Here is a 21,743-nt window from a genome sequence, read left to right as displayed (position 1 = left end):
GGAAAGCCAACTCAGATCAGACCTGTCAGTCCCACATAGAAAGGTGAGCCCAAGATGGCCAGGTTTTCTGATTTTTCAGCAGAAGCTACAAATGTATGCATTTTTCCCTGTGAACACTCCTGATTTTGAAATATTGGCAACGCACTCAGACTTTCCTAACATCCTGAGTGAATCAAGTTTGCCTGAGGGCCAGACCTGACCCCTGGATGGGCCGCACTGTGCTGCTCTTCTGCCCGCTGCCACCCCCGTCCCCGGGACTGTGCAGTGAGCTTCTCTTCTTGGAGGCAGCGGACTGGAGTTCAGAGCCCCACTTCCACGCATTATGTTTCCTTCTTGGTTATTCTCCCTACTCCTAAGAGGCTCAATTCCCCAGTCTGGAAAATGGGCACACCCCTGCATGAGTAATAACGTGCACATCTACTTACTGAGCACCTATGGTGGCCCAGCCGTGCTGCGTGTTTTGTGTGTCGCGTTTCTGACCTTCCCAGCCATTATACGCGTGAGCGGACTAGTCGGATTTGGTTGTGTTACTCAACAACCATTTGTTGAGAGCCTGCTCGGTGCCAGACACTGTGTCAGGTGCTGGGTGTTCAAGGATGAGCAGAGACAGACCCAGGCGCTCACAGTCTGGGATGTGGAGTGTGTCATTACCTGGGGAGTGATGCGCATGTGTTAAAGCCAGAACACATGTAAAAGCACAGGTATGCACACATGCACACGCGCGCACACGCACACACACGCCAGCCCTGTCCCCTGTTTCAGCACCCGCAGCAGGAGCCGGTTCAAGCAGACCAGACTTGTCAGTTAGTACAACCATCTCCAAATCTTTACTAGTGCTCTCATGCCCTGAATTTATCCAAGTCTTCTCCATCTTCTCATCCATGAATCCTTCCCCGAGGGCCCTAAACTACAGGGTTTATTCTTTCTTGAATCAGACTGGCCTCTCTCAGTCGCTTGGGAACAGAAACTCAACTCAGAATGGTTCAACTGAGGAGGAAACGTACCTGCCGATTTAACGGTCCAGCAGTAATGGCATCAGACATAGCTGGATCCAGGGGCTCAAAAACAAAATCTTTAGGTGGTGGTTTCTCCTCTAAGCTCTGTTTTCTTCTCTCCAGCGCCTCCCTCCCCTCCCTTCCTCTCCATCCCCCTCACCCTTTCCCTGCCCTGGTAGCAACATGGCTCTCCCTCTGTCCTCTCACCTAACCTGCCCAGCTAAGAGTAAGGGAGTCTCCTTCCCAGGATTCCAAGCAAGTCTCATTGCATCTCATTGGCTCTGGATGAGTCACATGTCTTCCCCGAACCAATCAATGTGCCCAGGGAGGGAGGCAGTGTTTCATAGGGCTGTAGTCACATGGCTCCACTCCTGTGCAGGAGATAGGGACCTCGGGAGCCCTGCCGGGCAGCCAGACCCTGGGACATCAGCTGAGAATAGACCCCATGTGAAATGAAAATGAAAAGCTTACACAGAAGAAAGCTGAACAGATACTCCGTGGCCTAAAAACACCCTATCCCACTGCCCTTCTGAGAACACGAGCACATTTGGGGATCCCTCCCACCTTAGACAGGGGATCACTACTGATGTGTCCCCTCACTGAGTCTGGTCAGTTCAGGCCCCGGTGGCAGAAACCACGTGTGATGGCACCTGGGCAGCGCCCCCTATGGTTGCTCTGTGTCTCACTCTGCACAGGGCAGGTCTCCTTCCCCTCCCAGGTGAATTAATTCCAAGTGCTGGTGAGGGGATTTATAAGCTACAAATACAAATTGTAGTGTCTTGGGGCTGAACCCACTGCTTCCCTCCTCCTAGACTCAGCACAGGCAGATTCTCCAAAACCTAGAAAAACCCATCCCGTCCTTGTTAAAATTCCTCACCACATCCATGCCTGGTCTCAGAGCAGCCCTGTAATCAAGTTATCCAGGGACACTCAGAGTCCCTTTGGGGCTGACGACGGGACATACAGCGGCTGTTTTTCCACCCCGTTTCCTGCCACAGACACATCTCCCCTGTGAATGAGAGGAACCCTGTGGGAGGATTCCTGGACCCCCTGTTAGCGGAGGCCTGGGAACAGAGGGGATAGGGGCCCTTTGGAGTCAGAGCTGGCGCAGGTCCAGGGTTAAGACCTGAGGCAGGCAACAGGCAGTGAGGGCCAGAGCGTCGGGAGGGAGCCAGAGGGAGCTGGGGGGTCTCAGCAGAGGCCGAGCCGGGGAGCCCGTGCTCCAGCGGCCTGAAGAGTGAGATAGATGTCTCTACCCGGGTTCATTGTAGGCCTCATTGGCTTCAGTAGGTGGCCCAGCCGGGGAAGAAGTGACAGTCCTTCCCTCGTTCCTTCCTAAGGCCCTTTGAGGACTCAGTCCTCAGTCACTATTCCCAAGACCAGATGCCCTACAAAGGGTCCTGATGGCAAGGTGGACAGAGAGGCAGCGATGATGAGAGAGGAATGATACAGCACACGTGCTGAGAGCCAGAGAGGGCTGGAGAAGGTGGGACCGGCGGTGGAAGGAGCTAGGAATGACTAGGGTCAGATTGCAGAAGAGGCTTCCAGGTGGGGAGTAGACGAGGCCCAGGTGGCACAAAGGCCCTGAGGGATGGCGTTCTCTGTAAACTTGGATGAGACCACCCTTTGATCCCGAATTTGTGCTTCTCTGTTCCGGAGAAGCCTCCCTCATGTGCAGGAGGGGAGCGGGTTGAGTTGCTGCTTGCAGCTTTGTTTGTTATCAAAAGAAATCACTGTAGGCCACCAATGTGGGAAGTGATTAAGTGACCACGAAGGAAGCCTACACTGGAGGATTCTAGAAAAAGACAAGGGAGATCTGTGTGTAAAGCCATCAGAAGGGCTTTGGACATAGGGCTGAAGGCAAGAGCATGGTGCAGAGAGAGCTCCTCCAGACCCCTGTTCAGATGTCACCTACCTAGACCACCGTGTGTCAAGGGCACCCCCCAGCTGATCACCACTGACGCAGCACACCTGTGCAGAGCACTGGTCCACTTATGTCTGTCTCCTCGCATTAGAATACAAGGCCCTCGAAGGCAGGCGTGTGGATTCGTTGTGTTCCCTGCTGTGTTTGTTGAATGACTAAATGAATATGCACAGTGTGATCTGATCAGCCTGAACAAGATGCCTAAAGCAGTGCTATAAGGCATGTAACAACACATCTGAAAAAGTGCTTCCTGGTAATGACAAAAGGGGTCAAGATCATAAGCAGGGGTGAGGAGTGACGAAAGGGAACCAGATTTGTTTGGACTATTTTCAGCTTTGTGGAAAACACAGGCATGTGATTCTTGAGGAAGAATGAGTAGCGCGAACTTAGACGTAACATGGAGCGGATCTGGTGAAATCACTGTACATGATACAGAACTGACCCATGTGTTTCTCGCCATAGCCTACACCGCATATGCCATTACTCTTCAAAACCAGCACGAAAGGAGACTGAGGCATAGAGAGGCTAAGAAATGAGGCCACCCAGCTAGTAAGTAGTAGAGCTCAGGATTCAAACCCGGGCCATCTGGCTTCCAAATCTGTTCTCTGAACTAAGGCCCGTGGGCCAAGTCCTGCCCACCAAGTGTTTTTGTCGAAACTTTGAGCTTAGAATGGTTTTTCTATTTCTAACTCATTGAAAAAAAAAAAAATCCAAAAAAGAGCAGCTTTCATGACACGTGAAAACGACATGAAATTTATAATTCACCAGGCCTCTTGTTTTACTGGAGCGCAGACATGCCCGTTCATTTACGTGGTGGCTGCTTTCCTGCTGCAGTGACAGCGAGACATCTGGCCTGCAAAGCCTCACACATTTCCTAGCCGACCCTTTACAGAAAAGCTTTGTTGATGCTTAGTGTAAACCACCGTATACTCATTAATAACTTTGTGGGGGGGAAGCGATGGAACAGATAAAAAAATACAAAGGCCTGAGGTCTCGCTCTGAGTACATTGCTTGTTTATTTCATGACCTCAGTTTCCCCATCTGTCAAATGGGCACGAAGTCCACTTCTCAGAGTTGCCGTGAAGGTCAGTTGAGCAAACATGTGACAGCAATCAGAGTCCATGTTCATCGTGGGTTTTCTCAGTGCTGGGCTCCTTGCTGAGTGCTTTTATGCATTTGTCCGGTGCTCACACCACCATCTGGAGAAGGGACTGTTATTGGGCCCATTTTTTAGATGTAGAAACTGAGCTGCAGCAAGGTAGTGGTTGGCCCACAGAGAGCAGGTGAAGAAGCTGGGGAGCAAGCCCAGAGTTTCTGACTCCAGAGCCCTCGGCTTCATGAAATACGATTGTTCCTTAAAGCGACGTGACTCTCTTCTGAACACAAACTGCTGTAGAAGCTTCCACAGGGGCAGGATCAGCTCTAGGATTCAGAATAAAAGTTTGACCTGCTGCCCGGGGAGCCAGCGGCTCAGAAGAGGAGACCCTCTGTTACAGGTTGACTTGCCAAGTGAGAGAATATCAAGAGGTGGGCTTGAGGGCTGCCCCCTGGAGGGAGGGGGACAACCTCCCTTCCCTGCCCCACCATCACCCTCCAACCAGGTCTCAGGAGCAAAGCCATCATCTCAAGGCACAACCCTAGAGCAGCTCATACAGGCTGCCCAATCGGAAAAGTTAACTAGCCCTGGGAGCCAGAAGACTCCAGTTTGGGGGGATAGCCTGAGAAATGTGGGGTGAACTGGCTTATCTCACCCAAGTTCAGACAGGAGGTAGAACCCCAGGCTTCCGCGGGATGAAGTGTGTGGATCTCCCAGGGGGCACCCATGGGACACGTTTCTCTGGACACCCAGGTCCAGGGAAGAAGAGGAGCGTCCCATCGTGCCAGCTGTGGTCCCTCGCTTTCCTTACAGTCTCTGTCCCCCGTCCCCAGCAGCCAGAGTTAATCCTAAGCGAGTGAAAACTTCCTGTCCCTCCCAGGTCCTCTGCCTTCTTGCTGCTAATGAGAATGCTTTTCCACACCCTGCACAGGACTGTGATCACCATGGGGACAGGGACCCGTGACCATGTCCCAAGCCCTTAACAGGAAACCCGGCACCCTGGGAACAGGCACCCAACAAGTATTTGTTAAGTGAGCACATAAATGAGAAACAGCAGCAAAGGCCAAGCCTGCAGAATGAGGCAGGGCGTGAGACGGGCCAGCCCGTCCTGTCACCGAGCTCCCCAGGAGCGCGCCCCACACCCCACAGGCTTCCTCGGCTAAATGACCATTTGGGGGAAATGGATGCTTTTGCCCAGAGCTGCAGGCTAGCAATCTCCGCAGATGCACTGGGTTCCTCTTGGTTTACTGATCAGAGTCGGTCGGAGGTCATGATGGAGAGGGGAAGCGGGACACTGCTGTGGCTGCTAAGCTCCAGTTAGGAGCAAAGTCCCCAGAAGCTGGCATCACCACCCACTTGCACAGGCATGGCCGGGAGGGCATCGGGGGAAGTTTAGCCCCTCACCTAGGAGAGCAGGAATGGGCCTGGCACAGGGCTACAGAGAGGAGAGAGTTCCTCGTAATCTATCAGCTGATCTCCAGGTTCTAGAAAATTCACCTTTTAGCCTGCTCGGTCCCCTCCCCTGTCTCACCCTTCCTGTTAACAACCCACATCCTTGACTCCTTCCTGGCTGACCCAGGCACCCAGTTAAGCTTGTCCAGAACTTAGCACTCCTGCCTTCGCCCTGATATTTTCTTTCTCCTGGACCCTGCCACCCCATCTCTATACCCTTCACCCAAACCAGAAACCGGGTGGCAGGGCATGAGGTGGGGGGGCGTGTTACTGCCCCTCTCCACATGCAGCCAATGGACACATCCTGTCTACTGAATCTGCTCCCCAGCCGTGACTGGATAATGCCACTGTCCCCCTGGCCCAGGTCCCCTATCCCTCACTCTGATGTCTGGATGCTCAGTACTGTGGCCAGAGAACTGGCATGTCCTCGTGGGCCCGCCTGTGGCTCACTGCCCACCCCTGGAATAAAGGCAGTGTCCCCTTCAATCCACATGGACGGCCAGATGCTGTAGCCGGCAGAGGTCGGCAGAGCCTTAGCTGGCATCCAAGTGGCTTTGAAGAGGACCCAGAGGGTGGGTGCTCTCAGATACGCAGGAAATCGGCCACACCACCAAGACAGCCAGTGTGAGCCCGCTTGTCAGAGCTGGCTCCGTGCAGGGCGCCGTGTCAAGGGCTTTTCATCTCCCAGCACTTGAGCCCCTCCTGGCAGCCTGGAGAGGCTGACCCACTCATCCCAGCACACGTTTCTAAACATGTAATATCACAGGTCATAGGAGCCCCCATGTTACCCTCCCCGGGAGGTAACCAGCCCCCTGCTAAGGGCCGTGGACGCCTTTGTTCTGTTGCCTGTGCAGATATCCCCAAACAATACGTGACATTTGGTGAGGTTTTCGCAGCACACAAATGGTGTTGGATCCTGCATGTCCCTCCACGGCCCACTTTCCTCACCCAGTGCCAGGCCAGTAAGGTCTGTCCGTGTCCGTCCATGGCTCAGAGCTTGTGCTTTCTGGATGCTGGATCATGGCACTGTAGGTCTCTCCTGGGAAGGGATATGCATGGTGGCTTTTCAGAAAACACGTTTAATCACAGCCAACTAGGCATGTCATTCCAGAAGCAAGCACTGAGGATGGACTTATTACAGAGAGCGGCGGCGGCGGCCCTCTGCATGGCTCCCCACTGGCCCGAGGCAGCAGGTTTCAGCTTCTGGTCCCCACTGTGCTCATGGCCACGTCCGTGGGTCCCTCTGTCCTTTTAAGAACTTTCCCAGCCCCTCCAGGCCATGCTCCACAATGTAGCAGGAGCTCTTTGACTTAGATGACCTATAGTGTTATTTTTATGTGTAGGTTCTACAGAATCCTCATAGAAAACCTTTTATCATTTCCCAAAAGTAGTCATAAAAAGTACTCCAGGAAAAGTATACAAAGTAGCAAGTAACTTTCTCCCCCATCTCTCCCTTTATCCCAGACCCCAGTTAGCACACTGATAATCTGTCCTTCTAGATTCTTCTTGGGTGCTCAAAAGCAGATGGATTTAGGGGTTTGGCTTCTCCTCTGCACACTGCTACCCTCCGTCCCCACAGAAAGAGGGGATTTTCCTAGTTTGAGAGTAACTCACTCTTTCCCTCAAAAGTGTGATCTCAGACAGCTTTCCATCACAGTAACTACGGACTTGCTTCCATGCAATGTCTGTCCAGCACTGCATTGTATGAAAACAGCGTGAACTCATTAATCATGTCCCTGTTGCTAGTCACTGCAATACATTTCTGCTTTATGAACACAGCTGCAGTGGCCATCCTTGTGATCGGTGTGGTGTCAAGTGTCCCAGAAGGCGTGTCTTGGAAGCCCGGGCACACCCGCTGGTGTCCGTCCTACAGTTCACTTCAGGGTAGAAGCTGTAGCCACTTCTTGACGTTTTCGTCTGCAAAATATTACCTCATTTTGAAAGTGATCATTTTGGACAGAGCTGCTCCCCAGGGAGCAGCAGATAAATTTCAGGAACTCATTACCTTCTTGCGAGATTAGCAGCTAAAGATTTTTTACCAAGTTAAAGATGAGTTTAGGCAAAGCTCAGCTTTGTAGCTGAGCTTTTAAGGCCCTCAGTTTCTGTGTGTCCCTCTTCCTCCCGCTCCTCCCTCATCCTGCCCCCCCTCCCCCGCTTGCAGCTCATTTTCTGCCTCAGAGTCCCTGCATCTGTCGTTCCTTCTGCCTGGAACACTTCCTCTGGATCAGTGATTCTCAGCCCTGGCTGCACACTGGAACCCCTAGGAGCTTTTAAAAAGCCCAGTGCCTGGGGAAAACCACAGACCAATTAAACCAGCATCTCTGGCAGTAGGCTCACACCTCAGCAATGCTCCCCCAAGGATTCCAGAAGGCAGTTGAGGGTCAACCCCAATGACAAAGATCTTCCCGTGCCCAGCTCATCACTCAGGACTCAGCCCCAGTGTCACCTTCTTGGAGAGGCCCTCCCTGACTGCCCCAGCTAAAGTATGCCCCCACTCCAGCTCCTTAGTCACAACTTATTTCCGTCATCTCTCACACATTTGTCACTGTCTTGGTTCTGGGTTTACATGGTCTGCTGCTCCTGCCCCCAGCACAGCACTCCAGGAATACAGGGAGTATTCACCCTGTTCAGCAGTATTTCTGGAACTCCGAAAGACTTCAAGTTTAGGAAACAAGACTCAGGAGGCCTGGCTGCAGTATTTGCCAGCTGTGTGATATTAGGCAATTCACTTAACTTCCCTATGCCTTAATCTCTTGTTCCGGAAAACAAGAATTCGCATCACCCCTACTTTCTGCAGTTGTACGAGAATTAAATGAACTGATACAAGTAAACACAGAGCTACTCCTGGCATTCCGTGAGCACTCAAAAGTGTGAGCTAGTATTATTTTTATATCCATGACAAATGGACGAAAGATCGCAACTTCTCCCCATCCTCTGTAAGCCCCTCTGCTTCTTTTTCTCCATTAGCGCCATCTCCTTGCTCACTGATTGGCTTTCTGCCCCTGGACGATCAGCAACCCAACCCCCTGCCCAGAGATGGGGCAGGAATTGTCTGTCTGGATGAGTGCGGTGGCCTGGCTCCTCACACGTTCTCCTCTCTCTCCCCGCCCCCCAGGACTACCTGACAGACCTCATCACCAACGACAGCGTGAGCTTCTTCCGCACGTCCAAGAAGATGTACCCCCACCGGCCCGTCCTGATGGTCATCAGCCACGCGGCCCCCCACGGCCCTGAAGACTCTGCCCCCCAGTACTCGAGCCTCTTCCCCAACGCGTCCCAGCACATGTAAGCTCCAGCATCCTGCCCGCAGAGCCACTGGGTGGTGTGAGAGTGGGAGGGTCAGGCTTCAGGATGCTAATGGCATGATGGTGACAGAGCTGTGCCTTGTCTCAAATCCTCCTGGTGCAAAGACCCCAGGAACACATTGCTCACTTGGGGTGACACTGGTTGCAAATCAGCCAGGCTGGCCAACGGGCCGAAGCCGGCGGCAGGTGTTAAGTCAGGACCCTCGTCCTCCCCTGACCCCAGGAGGTCTGTGCGTGCATTGTGGTATAGTGGGTTTCCTTTGTGATCCTGTCTATTTTATGCATTTCAAATCGTTTTTTTGAGAAGAGGTCCGTAGCCTCATTAAACCGTGGGTACTTTCCACAGCCTTTCCTGAGCCGTTGGCCACGTGACAGGCTCCATGCTGAGTCCTTACACGGCACCGAACCCCTGAACAGTCACAATGACCCTTGAAGTATGATTTATCCATTCCTGTGTAACAATTACCCCGACACTGAGCAGCTAAAACCACAAACGTGTATTCGGTCACAGTATGTGAGTCAGACACCTGGGGGCGGCCTGTCCGGAAGGTTCTAGCGCTGGGCCTCCTGCAGTTCTAATCCAGGTGTCAGCCCGGGCTGCAGCCACCTGCGGCCAGCCTGGGGCGTGCCCCCACGGCAGCCCCTCGGCACCAGCCTCTCCAGAGGGTTGTTTGGGTGTTTTCACCGCATGGCAACCAGCAGTCTTCCTCCAGAGCAAATGATCTAAGATGGAGGAACGGACTCAGGGGCCTGGGGTAGGTAGAGAGAGGTCGAGATGGAAGCCAGAGTCTTTTTGATGTAATCTAAAAATGACACACCATCGCTGTGCCGTTTTCTCGTGGTTGCACAGACCTGTGCTGCCAGTGTGGGAGGGGGCACAGGGTGTGGATGCCAGGAAGTGGGAGCCATCAAGAGCTTCCGTGGAGGCTGCCTACCGCACCTGGCATTCCCAGTTCACAGATGAGAAGACCGAGGCACAGAGAGGCGAGGTAACTCGGGGCTGGGAAACCACAGAGCCAGATTTGGGTCCTGGCCCCAGCCCCACCTCCCATCTCTCTACCCACCCTTCCGTCCTCCTCCCTCCAGGTGGCTAGTAAATCTCTCTGGAAAGTTCTCTCTCGCCCTGCCTCCAGCCACCTCCTGCTTAGCAGTGAGTGATACCTAGCAGCCCTTGCTGTGACATTGGGGCGACAAGGACAGGGCAATTTGGAATCCGCCTGAATATTCTGGGTGTTTAATTGTCATTATAATCAGACTGTGTTGCCCTCCTCATCCCCTCGCCGTAATTACTTTCTGACAGTGCCCAGAGTGGCTCCGAGAGGAGGAGGCAGTGTGCTCACCTCCCGATCCCCTGGTCTTCGGGGAAGAGATTGGACAGATGGTGAACGGCGTTCCAGGGGCCGTGGCATCCCCTCGCTCCCCCGCCGGCAGCCCCGCCTCTCTGCACACCTGAGTTGCCTGCCCGCACCCCCAGCCCGCTCCGAGGAGTGTGGGCAGCTCAGTCCCACCTAGGGAGACGCCTGGGGTGGGGAGCGGGGGCCAGGTCGGCTCCGCTTCTGCAGCTTCTCCTTTAAAAGAGGTGCAGGCATCCCTCCTCCCAGGCAGCCCTCGAGTTTCATGAGATTGTTTGACATTGCCTGCTCATTTATTTTCCCTTTGAAATGAAAATTATAGAAATTGAACATGAGGAACGCCTGCTATTACTTACCCAGAGAATCCCGCCGCCTTGTGAAGGAGGGCTGTGTTTGGAGGGCTCTCCTGTCTCTGGGGTATAATCATTTGCAAAACAAAACCAAAAACCAGAAACTTCTGCAGCTGGGATATTTAATTATGACAGTCAAGGATGGGGGTGAGGAGGAGACAGGGCCCTGCTGGTGGGTCAGAGTTCTAGATCTTTCTGTCCAGAGGTTCCTGTCCAGCTGCTGCCCAGTCAAGCTTGGTGTCCCCTTCTTGACTTGGGCCTCGTGGGCTCTCCCAGACGCTGATGCGGGGTCCCATACCACCTGCCTGGGGCCCCATCCCACTTCCACACATCTGGGCACACACACGAGATGCAGACAGAGACACGCAGACTCACACGAACACATACATGCTCACACAAACATACAAAGATACACATAGATACACACGTAGATACCCAGACACACACAAAGGTACCCAAATGCACACACAAACATGAACACCGTACCCATGGACACAGATACCCTCACAGATGCACACATACGCACAGGCACAGATACACAGACACAAGGATACAAACAGATACACAAATACATAAACACAAGCACAGGCACACACAGATTACATAGACCCAGACACACAGGCGTGTAAACACAGATCCACACCCAGACACACACAGACACCCATGCAGACAGGTGCACACAAAAGCATACATAGACACCCCAACCCCCACCAGCGCCCAGAGCTCCCTTTGAGGTGTGGCGTCCGATGGTGGGGTCCAGGCCGCCCATCCTCCGGGACAGCCAGGAGATGGTGGGTGTTAGGCGGGCTCCTGGGGCACAGTGAGGGGCGGGAGGCGTGTCCTCTCCCCAGCAGAGGGGAGTGGTGCCGCCTTCAGGCCTGTGGCGAACGCACCACGCATTCCTGCATTCCTCGGATGCTTGAGGGGGTGAGGCTTTTTGCTCTTTGTTCCGCCAGCAGCTGGGTTCCTGTGAAAATGCGACCTCCTTCCTGGAGGAGCCTGGCCTCCTGCCGGTGACCAGCAAGCTGGACTGGGCCTCAGGGGGTCCCGGCTCTGAGATCCTGAAGAGGGCTCAGAGAAAGGGCTTCAGCAATCCTTCCACTGCGGGCCCGACACTCACCCCTCACTGTTCTCAAGGGCAGACACCAGCCTAATAGAATCTAATAGATTCAGGGATGATTGCTCAAAATTGCATCCTGGAATCCGGCCCCTTGGGCCTCCGGGAACAATTTTCCCATACCACCGAACAGCTCCGAGGGCGTGTCTACGCAGCCCCTGCCCCCAGCAGCTCCCTGCCAGCTCCTCCGTGGGGGAGGGGGGCTTATTCCTGGGAATGTTCTACACGAGGGTCAAGCCCTAAGCCGGCCCACAGGAGAGCCAGGCCTTGCCCTTGATCAAAAGAGGCGGCATGTGGGGGGGCTGGATTTACCGGTGGGGGACTAGCCAGGCACTCGAAGCAAAGTCCAGAAGGAATCTCCAGGCTTGTGACTCACCCCCACGCTACCCAGCAGCGGTCTCCATCACTGTCAGCAGCGTCATGCCCTCTCCCCAAGGACCCTGAGGCTCTGACACCCCAGGGCTGCGGACTGTCCTGGTGGGGCAGGTGAGGCACTAGGAGCTTTCTCCCCTGTCTGCAAGGCCCGCTCGCCTGCCCTCGCTCCCCGCTCGCCACCCCTTGCCCCCTTCTTAGCCGTTTTGAAAGCCTTTGTCCAGTGGAAATGCAGCCTTTATTTTCAGCTCTGACTGGGGAGGGGATCAGATCTGAGGGGAGCTAGACCAGCGCAACGGATGCCACATTCTGTGGGGTGAAGAGGGCACTTCCCATCAGTAGTGCACCCCACCCGGGATACTCCACACATTGGTGGGGTGTGCCCGGGGCTCAGAGCCCGGGGCCTGGTGTGAGCTGAGGCAGCCAGAGGTGCTCCTGCTTTGGGACGGAGCCCTAGATGACTAGAGTCACCTGGAAAGTGCCAAAACCATGAACCACATTGACCTCTTTTGGCCAAGGAGGGCCTTGGCCAAAGTCACAACCAAGCCCGGACGGACTGGAGGGTGTCAGGGAGGCGAATATATTACCGAGGCAGTGGGCAACCATCAACCAGAGCGGCTCCTGGAGTTCCAAGCCCAGCTCTGCCTCTGGCAAGTTAGTCCCCTTGCCGGGCCTCCGTGTGGTCACTGGGGCAGGAAACGGGCACCTGTTCCAGGGGTGGTGAGTGGCGAGGAGAGGGTAGGAGGTGAACCCTCCGAGCTGTGCCCTGTACGCGGAATGTGGGAGGTGGTCTGTAGACCCCAGAAGTTGTGGTGATTTGTTCAGCATGACGGGTCATCACAGCGGACCCCATGACAGAAGTTCCCCCCCCCCCCCCGCCTACCCTGGCTGCACCACCTGCCTTTGAGACTGTGGGCAGGTCCCCCCAAGCTTCTCTGACCCTCTGTTTCCTCTTCAGTAGCTGGGAGATGAGATGAGAACAAACGGGAAGAGGAATCGTGACAAACATACTCTCGGGCGCCGTCCTCATGTTTTGGGTCCTACATCCATGACTACTGTTGACTTGATTTTTTAGATTTTCTTTTTTTTTTTTTTTTAAGTGATCTATTGCAAAAGGAAGCTCTGTAGTTGTGTCTTCACCACAGTAACCCTCCCTTGCCCAAGGTAACTGAAGGATCAGGGCTAGGCTAAGGAATTCGAGTGGGGGGCCCGTGCCTGCTGGAGGCTCTGGGCCTGACCCTCTCCCCATCTTAAGAAAGAGCGGAGCGAACCGCAGGAAGGTGTTAGGAGTGTCACACCAGACTGAGACTGGGGCCTGACCCAGCGGGCAGGCTGGCAGAGTTGCGCCAGGAAGGACTGATGTTCTCACTGTGCGGCTCCGGGTCACTTAAGGCTGGGTGACCCCGGTCCCCCCATGTGCACACCCCGCGCTGGGGAAACACTGGTATAAGCCTTAGCAGAGCCCCTGATGCGCCACCGCGGCTTCCCCAGATGGGCGCTCACGCCGTGCAGGAGGCTGTCTCCCTGAGGCGTGGGGGCCTGGGGACCTGCAGGGCTGGGGGGCTGGGGACTTGGGGGGTTAGGGGACTGGGGATCTGGGGGGGCTGGAGGGCTGGAGACCTGCAGGGCTGGGGACTTGGGGGGCTGGAGACCTGGGAAGCTCGGGGACTGCAGATTTGGGGAGTGGGGAGCCTGGGGGTTCGGGGCAGCCCCACACCCGGCCTGACCCGGGTGCGTGTTTGCCTGCAGCACGCCGAGCTACAACTACGCGCCCAACCCTGACAAGCACTGGATCATGCGTTACACGGGGCCCATGAAGCCCATCCACATGGAGTTCACCAACATGCTGCAGCGGAAGCGTCTGCAGACCCTCATGTCCGTGGACGACTCCATGGAGACGGTAGGCCGCCCCAAGCTCGCAGCCCTCCCCGCCCTCACCCCGTCCCGAGCACCACCAGCTGCAGAGGAAGGGAAATGGAGGCAGAATGAGCCCACAGACTGACAGCCCTGGGGAAGTGGCTGTGAGCGGTCCCAGCAAAGCCTCTGCCTTCGTGGCGCGGACAAGCTCGGCCGGTTCCGTTTGGTACATTTGAGGCAGCTTTACTGAGACAGAATCCACGTGCTGTATTATTCCTCAAGTGCAGAGCCCGGTGGTTTGACTGTGTCGCAGACTGTGTCACCAGCACAGTCAACTTTAGACACGCTCATTACCCCACACGGGAGCCCCGCGGCCCTCAGCCATCACCCCCAGACTGCCTCACCTCGGGTCCTCAGGCAGCCGCTAACCTGCTTCGTGTCTCTGCAGACTCGCGTCTTCTGGACGCTTCCTAGAAGTGGAATCCCATGACATGTGATCTTTCGTGTCTGGCTGCCTTCACTCAGCATCACGTTTCCGAGATTCATCCATGCGCTAGCTCACATCTTTCTTTTTATGGCTGAATAGTAGTCCATCGTATGGATATACAAATTTTTTTTTAATTTTATTTATTTATTTGTGATAGAACGAGAGTAAGAGAAAGAGCACAAGGATGAGGAGCAGCAGGCAGAGGGAGAAGCAGACTCCCTGCCGAGCAGGGAACCCGATGCGGGGCTCGATCCCAGGACTCTGGGATCCTGACCTGAGCCGAAAGCAGGCACTTAACCACTGAGTCACCCAGGTGCCCCTTAAATTTTTTATGTATCCACAGTATCTGCACCCAGGGTAGAGCCCAACACAGGCTTGAACTCATGACCCCGAGATCAGGAGTCGGACACTTAACCCACCAGTCACTCTGCGGCTATACCGCTATTTAAAATCCATGGGGCACCTGGGTGGCTCAGTCGATTAAGTGTCTGCCTTTGGCTCAGGTCATGATCTCCCAGTTCTGGGATCGAGCCCCGCAGCAGGCTCCTTGCTCAGCAGAGAGACTGTTTCTCTCCTTCGCCTGCCTTTCCCGACCCCTCATTCTCTCTCTCTCAAATAAAATCTAAATAAATAAATAAATCATATTCATTCATTCATTCATTTTAAATCCATGCAGTTTAAAATTCAGTGTCACGGCTGCCCTAGCCACGTGCAGGCGCCCAGTAGCCACATGTGACTGGCAGCCGCCATCTCGGACGGCACAGGCACCATCCCCCAGCACCATGGAAGGTTCTGCGGGACAGCACTGTTGTAGATCACCAACACCTGCCCCAGGCCACAGTCCGCCTTCATCCCCTCATTCATTCATCCATTCATCCTGCCAGCAGCATTGGCGGAGTGCCAGTGCCGTGGGAATGCAGCAGAGAACATGGTGACAGACGCTCCCGCCCGCATGGAGCCCCCCATTCTAATCCGGGGGCTGGGGGAGCCCCACTCACACCAAAGAGATAAAGGGGAGCTACCCTGCCAAGAAGGGGTGCAGGACGCGACGGCAGGTGGGGAGGCTGCAGTCATTCCAGTTACAAATGTGTCAGTCCCCGCAGCGAGGTGCCGCGAACACCCGAAGCCGAGAAGGGTCGGGCCCCAGGGTGCTCGGTGCCCTCAGCCCTGCCCCGCGCCCTCACCACCTCACCGCCTTTCAGCTCTACAACATGCTGGTGGAGACGGGCGAGCTGGACAACACGTACGTTGTGTACACCGCCGACCACGGCTACCACATCGGCCAGTTCGGCCTGGTGAAGGGCAAGTCCATGCCGTACGAGTTCGACATCAGGGTCCCGTTCTACGTGCGGGGCCCCAACGTGGAGGCCGGCTCGCTGTAAGTGCCTCACCCACCCCCTACCCAGGGCCCTGCCTTCCCAGGGAGGCCTCCGGGCTCCACCAGCCCCCAGAAGGCTGAGAAGCAGGTGGCTCCGGCATGTGGCCCCAAGCCACTCCCTTGGGCGACACGTGACGTGGGCAGGTGAGCTTTGGTGCCAAGTGAAACACTGATTATGTCACCTGGGTGGGTTCTGACACATTTTATAGCCCTCCGCTGGGGAAGGAGAGACCGGGGGCCGTTAGCACCTGTAAAAACAGACCGTGTGTGCTGGGGCGGCGCGCCAGCGAGTCGGGAGCTGGCCTGTGTGTGCGTCGCCGCCAGCGTGTGGGAAGGCCGCCTTGATTTCTGTCTGGCCTGGGGGATCCCTGGGGCGGCTGCCGGGGAGGAACCCTGCCGCCTCAGTGCGGGGTTGTCTGCCATGGTCAGCTGGGGCAGCTCAGGCCACAGCACAGAGGGAAATAGTCTCCCTTCCATCCAACGTCTGGGACCCTGCCAGCCCTCAGCCAGCATTCTCCTTGGGCTAAGCGTGAGCTGCCATATTGTGGCAGCAGAAATGCCACACCTGGGGCAGGGGTAGGGTAGAAGGCAAGTGATGGTAGCAGCGGCTTCCTCAGATCAACTGCACATTACAGAGACCAACTCAAATGGCTTTTTGAAATGCAGATAAATTGCTTTTAAGACACTTACTTGACCTGACTTGCATCCCTTGGAAAGAATGCTTGGTGACAATTCCAGAAGGTGGGTTGTGTGGGTTCAAGGCTGGGCTGATTGCTCTCTGCCTGCTGATCTCAACAAATCCTTCCCCACCCTCGGATCTCAGGGTCCCCATGTAAGGAGAGCGGTGATAATAGGTAATACTTGTCTAGCTCCTCAGCCTGGGCCTGAGCCCTTTACAGCCACCACGTAAGCCCTGAGGGCATCCCAGCAACCCTGTCGCTAACACAGATGCCACCATGACCCTGCTGGCTGGGGCACAGAGGTAAGCCTGCCTGCGGCCATGTGGTATGTCAGGGAAGGAGCTGGGATTTTAAGCTAGGCAGGCCTCTACTCCTGCTGCTCAGAACCCTTGAGCCACCACTGTAAATCAAAGGAATGTGACTCACTAAAGACTGCACAGGCATTGACATCATCGGTTTGATCAGCCTCAGAGTCCAATCTGGTCCATAGGACCCAAAACCATACCGCACATGGACAAAAGAAAGAAAGTGCTAATGTCAGGCTTGGATCTCAAGGCTAGGGTTCCTTTGGTTGCAAACATAAGGCCCCCTTCCCCCGCCCCAAAAAAAAGATAAAAGGAACATAGGAACTAAAGGAACTGGAAAGTCCAAGGCCACTTTGGCTTCAGGCGTGGCTGGATCCAGCAGTCTCACAATAACATCAGGAAGCTTCCATTTTCCATCTCTCAGCCCAGCTTCCTCTGAATCATCTTCATTCTCAGGCAGGTTTTTCTCTCCTGGTGATAGACTCACCTTGACTTGCAGTCATCCAGTTTAGGAAACCAGACAGTGGTTCGGACAGAAGCCTCGAGGCTGACTCTCACCAGCCTGACTTGGGTCACGTGTCCATCCATCCCTGAACCAATCACAGTAGCCAGGGTGATAGAAGACCTCTGGTGAGAGACCTAATCCATGAGGCAGTGGCATCTGAGTGGGGCAGGGCACTGTTCCCGCCAAGCAGGGTGTGGAGGCTGGGTGGGAAAAGCAATCTTGTCCATCCCACCTAGTCCTGGGGGGCAGGGCTGCTGGACGCCCTCAAGCCAACTCAGCTACTGGTTGCCAACATTCCACTTGGCATCTGCTCCAGCTCCCTCCGCCAGACAGATTACATTGTCATGCCTTCAAGCCCCTCCACAATGCAGCCTCACCCCTGTACCCCTCCCAGCATGCCTGGCTACCTGTCCCATGTTCTCAAGGTGCTGGGCTGTGGAGAATGCGGGTGAGGGGTGGGGGTGGTCAAAGACAACTGAAACGCTAGGACCCAGGCCCTGCCCCTCAGCCCAGGGCATGGGGTCAGGGACTCCAAGCTGCCTTGATGGAGAGGGTTTCCATGTGGCCATCATGCATTCAGCAGGGGCTGACCCCCGCACTGGGCACTTCCCTTGAGCCCCTTACCACCACACTGGGGACACCGCCAGGCAAAAACAGGAGACAAGAGACGTGACAGGCATCTGGTAGAGATAAATAACAAAAGTCACTAAGCTAGCACTTATTGAGCACCTACTGTATATTCTAAGTATGAAGGTGCTAGACGAGAGCATCTGCCTTGCAGCTAGAGTCTAAATGGGCGTGCACGGTAAACCAGAGCTAGCACTGCAGTATGTAGTAAATGGGGGCGATGAGGCCTCAGGGCAGGGGCAGGAGCACGAGGGGGGCGGTCCACGGGAAGGGCCTTGTGATAGCAATCTGGGCTGCATCACAAGTCGTTGCAAACTGGGGCCCAGCTTAGCCTGGCCCTCTGCTTCCGCTGCACACAGGACTCGGCAGGGCTGGGGAGGGACCGACTTCCCTGCTCGCAGGGCAGCCTGCCTCCCAGAATAGTCACCACCCATCTTCACCGGTGGTGGTGACCTAGGGCAGCTCGCTCCTTCTCCCCAACCAGGGGAGAAAGCAGACAAAGGGATAGCTGGCGAGACAAAGCATAGCCACCGTGTGACACCATCGCCTTCCCCAGATCCTGCTGGCTTGGCCCACCCTTGGGGGGAAGGGACCTCACAGAGGTGTGCACACTGGAGAGCAGGGATCAAGGGGCTCCGGGCGTCCTTGGTAATTGTTGAGCAGAGAACTCAGGGGGTGGGGGAGAGTGCTGCTCTGGTATCGAGAAAGAACATTCCAGCAGAGGGAAGAGCAAGGGCAAAGGCCCTGAAGCCAGACACCGGCCTGGCCAAGAACAGCCAGGGGCTAGCATTTGCATCAGAGGTTCAGAGACAGATGTGGGAGCCGGTCCAGGGTCGAGAGTGGCTCTTAAAGGGGGGGTATCCTGTGATCAGACAGTGGGAGGCTGGGAGGGCATCCCTAGCGGAAGCAGCAGCTAAGTAGAGGCCCGTAAATCCGGGTGCCCTGTGGTATGTGTGGGGTGCACAGCAGGTGAGGGGTGGGGAGGGCCGTGGGCTCAGCTGAAGGGGGTGGTGTGGGTGCTGCCGAAGGGAGCCTTGAGGGCTAGGATGCAGGAGAGGGACAAGATCACAGCTTCTCTACGTTCCAGGCGTGAGCCCCTGGCGACCTCCCTCCCTCCCTCCAGCCGCCCTTTCTCCCCAGCAAGGCTGGGGCACCCCTGTCTGGGTGGCCGAGTCCTTCTCTCCCCCCCTCCCTCAGGAATCCCCACATCGTCCTCAACATCGACCTGGCCCCCACCATCCTGGACATTGCCGGTCTGGACATCCCCTCGGACATGGATGGGAAGTCCATCCTCAAGCTGCTGGATACGGAGCGGCCAGCGAATCGGTGAGCAGGGGAGCAGGCCAGTGCTGGGGGCGAAGGGGTGCCAGGCTCCCCAAACTGCATGAACTCATGGCCGCATGGTGTGGGTCTGGGAGGGGGTGGGTCTCCAAGAGTCTAGAGCTGGGGCTCTAGGGTCCCTGATCCCGACTCCTTCCCTGCCGTGGGAAAGAAGGAAGTTCTCGCTCTAAGTCTATCCTCCCATCTGGATTGTCGCTGAGGTGACCAGTTGAGGACCCTCTCTGTGCTAAAACTGTGTAAAACTACAAATAATCACAACCGCAGCAGCAAGCGCTCATTAAGCACTTCCTTGTTCTGAGTACTCCGCAGAGGACTTCCCATGTTGATCATCACGGTGACCCCATCCGGGAGGCATTACAGGATCCCCTCTTACCAGGGTGAATCTGAATCCCAGGGAGGTCGAGCACCTTGCTGGGCGTCTCTCAGCAAGTGTGAAGCTGACTCCTTGGTGTTCAGACTCTAGGCTCGGGGCTGCACTCCCAGTCACCGTGCTCTCAGGCTTTGATGCCAGCTGGTCTGATGGGCCCATATTCCTGGGTGTCCTGGAAGCAGAAAGGGGAGTGGTGACATGAACAAAAACTAGGCAGGTAGGAAGGTGAGCGGAGTCTGGTGGGGACAGGCATGGCAGCGGCAACATCTGGCGGCCAGCACGGGGGCTGCCCACCGGGTTCACCGCCCCAAAGTGTTGACTGTTGGGAGCTCCTGCGTGCCCTTCCTGCAGCTCCCAGGTCCCCCCTATAGGGAGACCACCTCCAGGGAGCCTCCTCCCTTTGACTATGAGGTTTCCTGAGCTGTACCGCTGTACAATGGCATATCTGGGGCAGCAAAGGAGGTGGGTTGAGAGCCTGGGAGCTGGGTGGAGGATGGAAGCTTCCTCTGGCTGCCCGAGCTCCTATCTGGGAAACAGCAGTCCAGTGAAACTGTATGAAATGCACACTCAGATTACACAAGTCCAACTGCATAGGATCAAAGAAGAAAATCCCTCCAAAACCTTTGACCCAGGCCATTTCCACCACGTGGGCCTTCCAACCCCCGTCTCTGGGGAAGGTACAGCTCTGCTCCGTGGGGTGGGAGCACCCAAGCCTTCCGGCACCCCATCAGACCCACTCCCCCCCCACCAGCTGTCCCCTGGAGCCCTGGATCTGTGCTGATTATGAACCAAGGTACCATTCCTGCCTCTTAGAGAATGGCTGGGGGATGCATGAGGCCCCCACATTGATGAGACGTTAGAAATGTGCTGCTTTTCCAGGTTTCACTTGAAAAAGAAGATGAGGGTCTGGCGGGACTCCTTCCTGGTGGAGAGAGGGTGAGTGCCAGGTGCAGGAGGGGGGCCCCCCACTTGCCCACCCCAGGAAGCTCCAGGCAACCCTGCCTGTACCCGTGGTACTGACGATCTCACTGGTGGGGACAGGAGGGAAATAGCCGCTGAGGTCCCTCCCAACAGGGACTCGCTTGGATTTGTGTCCACAGCCTCCCCCCGCCCCCCGCACGAAGCCCGCTCGCTGTTCCCATGGCTGACAGAGAACTTGTGCCTGGAGACCACATGTCCCTTCAGACATGTTTTCCTGCCTACACAATGTCTTAAATGTTTCCTAATTTATTGCCAACTCATGCAGTTTGGGAGATTTCTCATAAAATTCCCATTTCCTAAGCCTCTTAACTATCAGAGGATGTGGCCGGTGGGACCCAGGTCCTCTGGTGACAGTGCCCGGGGCCGCACAGGCCTGCTACATAGTAGCGGGAGGGGAGGGGACCTCCTCCAGAGCCTGGAGGACAGCAGCCTGTCCCCCTTCCCGCCCCACAGCAAACTGCTGCACAAGAGGGACAACGACAAGGTGGACGCTCAGGAGGAAAACTTCCTGCCCAAATACCAGCGGGTGAAGGACCTGTGCCAGCGCGCAGAGTACCAGACAGCCTGCGAGCAGCTGGGACAGGTGAGGAAGTGTGGCCGCTGCCCGGCGGCCTCCTGTCCTCCCTCCCCTCCCCGGGCTGTCCCCTCCCCGGGGCTGCCCTTCGGCCTGGCAGTCTGCAGACCCAGCCAGCCGGGGACCTCCGAGGTGTAGGGTTTTGCTGAGTGGGGAACACCGGGTGACACCGGGCAAGGCTCAGAAAGGGACTCCTTCCTTAGCTCCCTTTTCGATCATGATCCCATCAGAGAAGCGCCCTGGCGCTCTGGGGCTTCAGCCCCTCGGTAGCCCCCCTCAACCCCCTTCCCTGGGAGGTGGCAGCCCCCGTGCGGTGTTCGCAGCCTCAGATACCCCGGTAGTTCCATTGAATTCACTTTAAGGAGCCTCTTCGTGCTGGCTTTCCAGTCAGAGGAGAAATAGGAAGCTGCCTCTTTAAATAAAAAAGGGTTTTAAAAAGTGAGCTGATTTCGAGAGAAGTGTTAAGAAAATTACAGCCACGTAGTATTTGGAGAGAGCAGGTAGAGTCTGCCTTGGCTTCTCTGACGTGGGCTCTGGGGAGGGGGTGCGGGGAGGGCAGGGCCAAAGAGCCAGGAAAGCAGGCAGGGGGGCCCCATCCAAGGGGTGCCCGCCGGCGTCCTCCGGGGCAACTCGGGCCTCACCCCTAAGTGCGAGTAAAGCCAGGCCTTCCTGTCC

The 21,743-nt window shown here is 55.8% G+C and overlaps 1 protein-coding gene across 1 annotated transcript in view; it reads left to right on the top strand.

The window, feature by feature from the left end:
* Positions 1–21,743, top strand: part of SULF2 (sulfatase 2) — a 113,434-nt gene that overhangs the window by 77,110 nt on the left and 14,581 nt on the right. The window contains 6 exon segments of the mRNA XM_047746461.1: positions 8,583–8,752; positions 13,713–13,863; positions 15,510–15,685; positions 19,000–19,128; positions 20,393–20,449; positions 20,948–21,077. Coding sequence (XP_047602417.1) covers positions 8,583–8,752; positions 13,713–13,863; positions 15,510–15,685; positions 19,000–19,128; positions 20,393–20,449; positions 20,948–21,077 — 813 coding nt within the window.

This window comes from Lutra lutra, chromosome 9 (assembly GCF_902655055.1).
Source record: "Lutra lutra chromosome 9, mLutLut1.2, whole genome shotgun sequence".
Lineage (NCBI taxonomy): Eukaryota > Metazoa > Chordata > Mammalia > Carnivora > Mustelidae > Lutra > Lutra lutra.
Note: the sequence above shows the minus strand (reverse complement) of the source record. Positions and strands in the feature narration are given on the sequence as shown.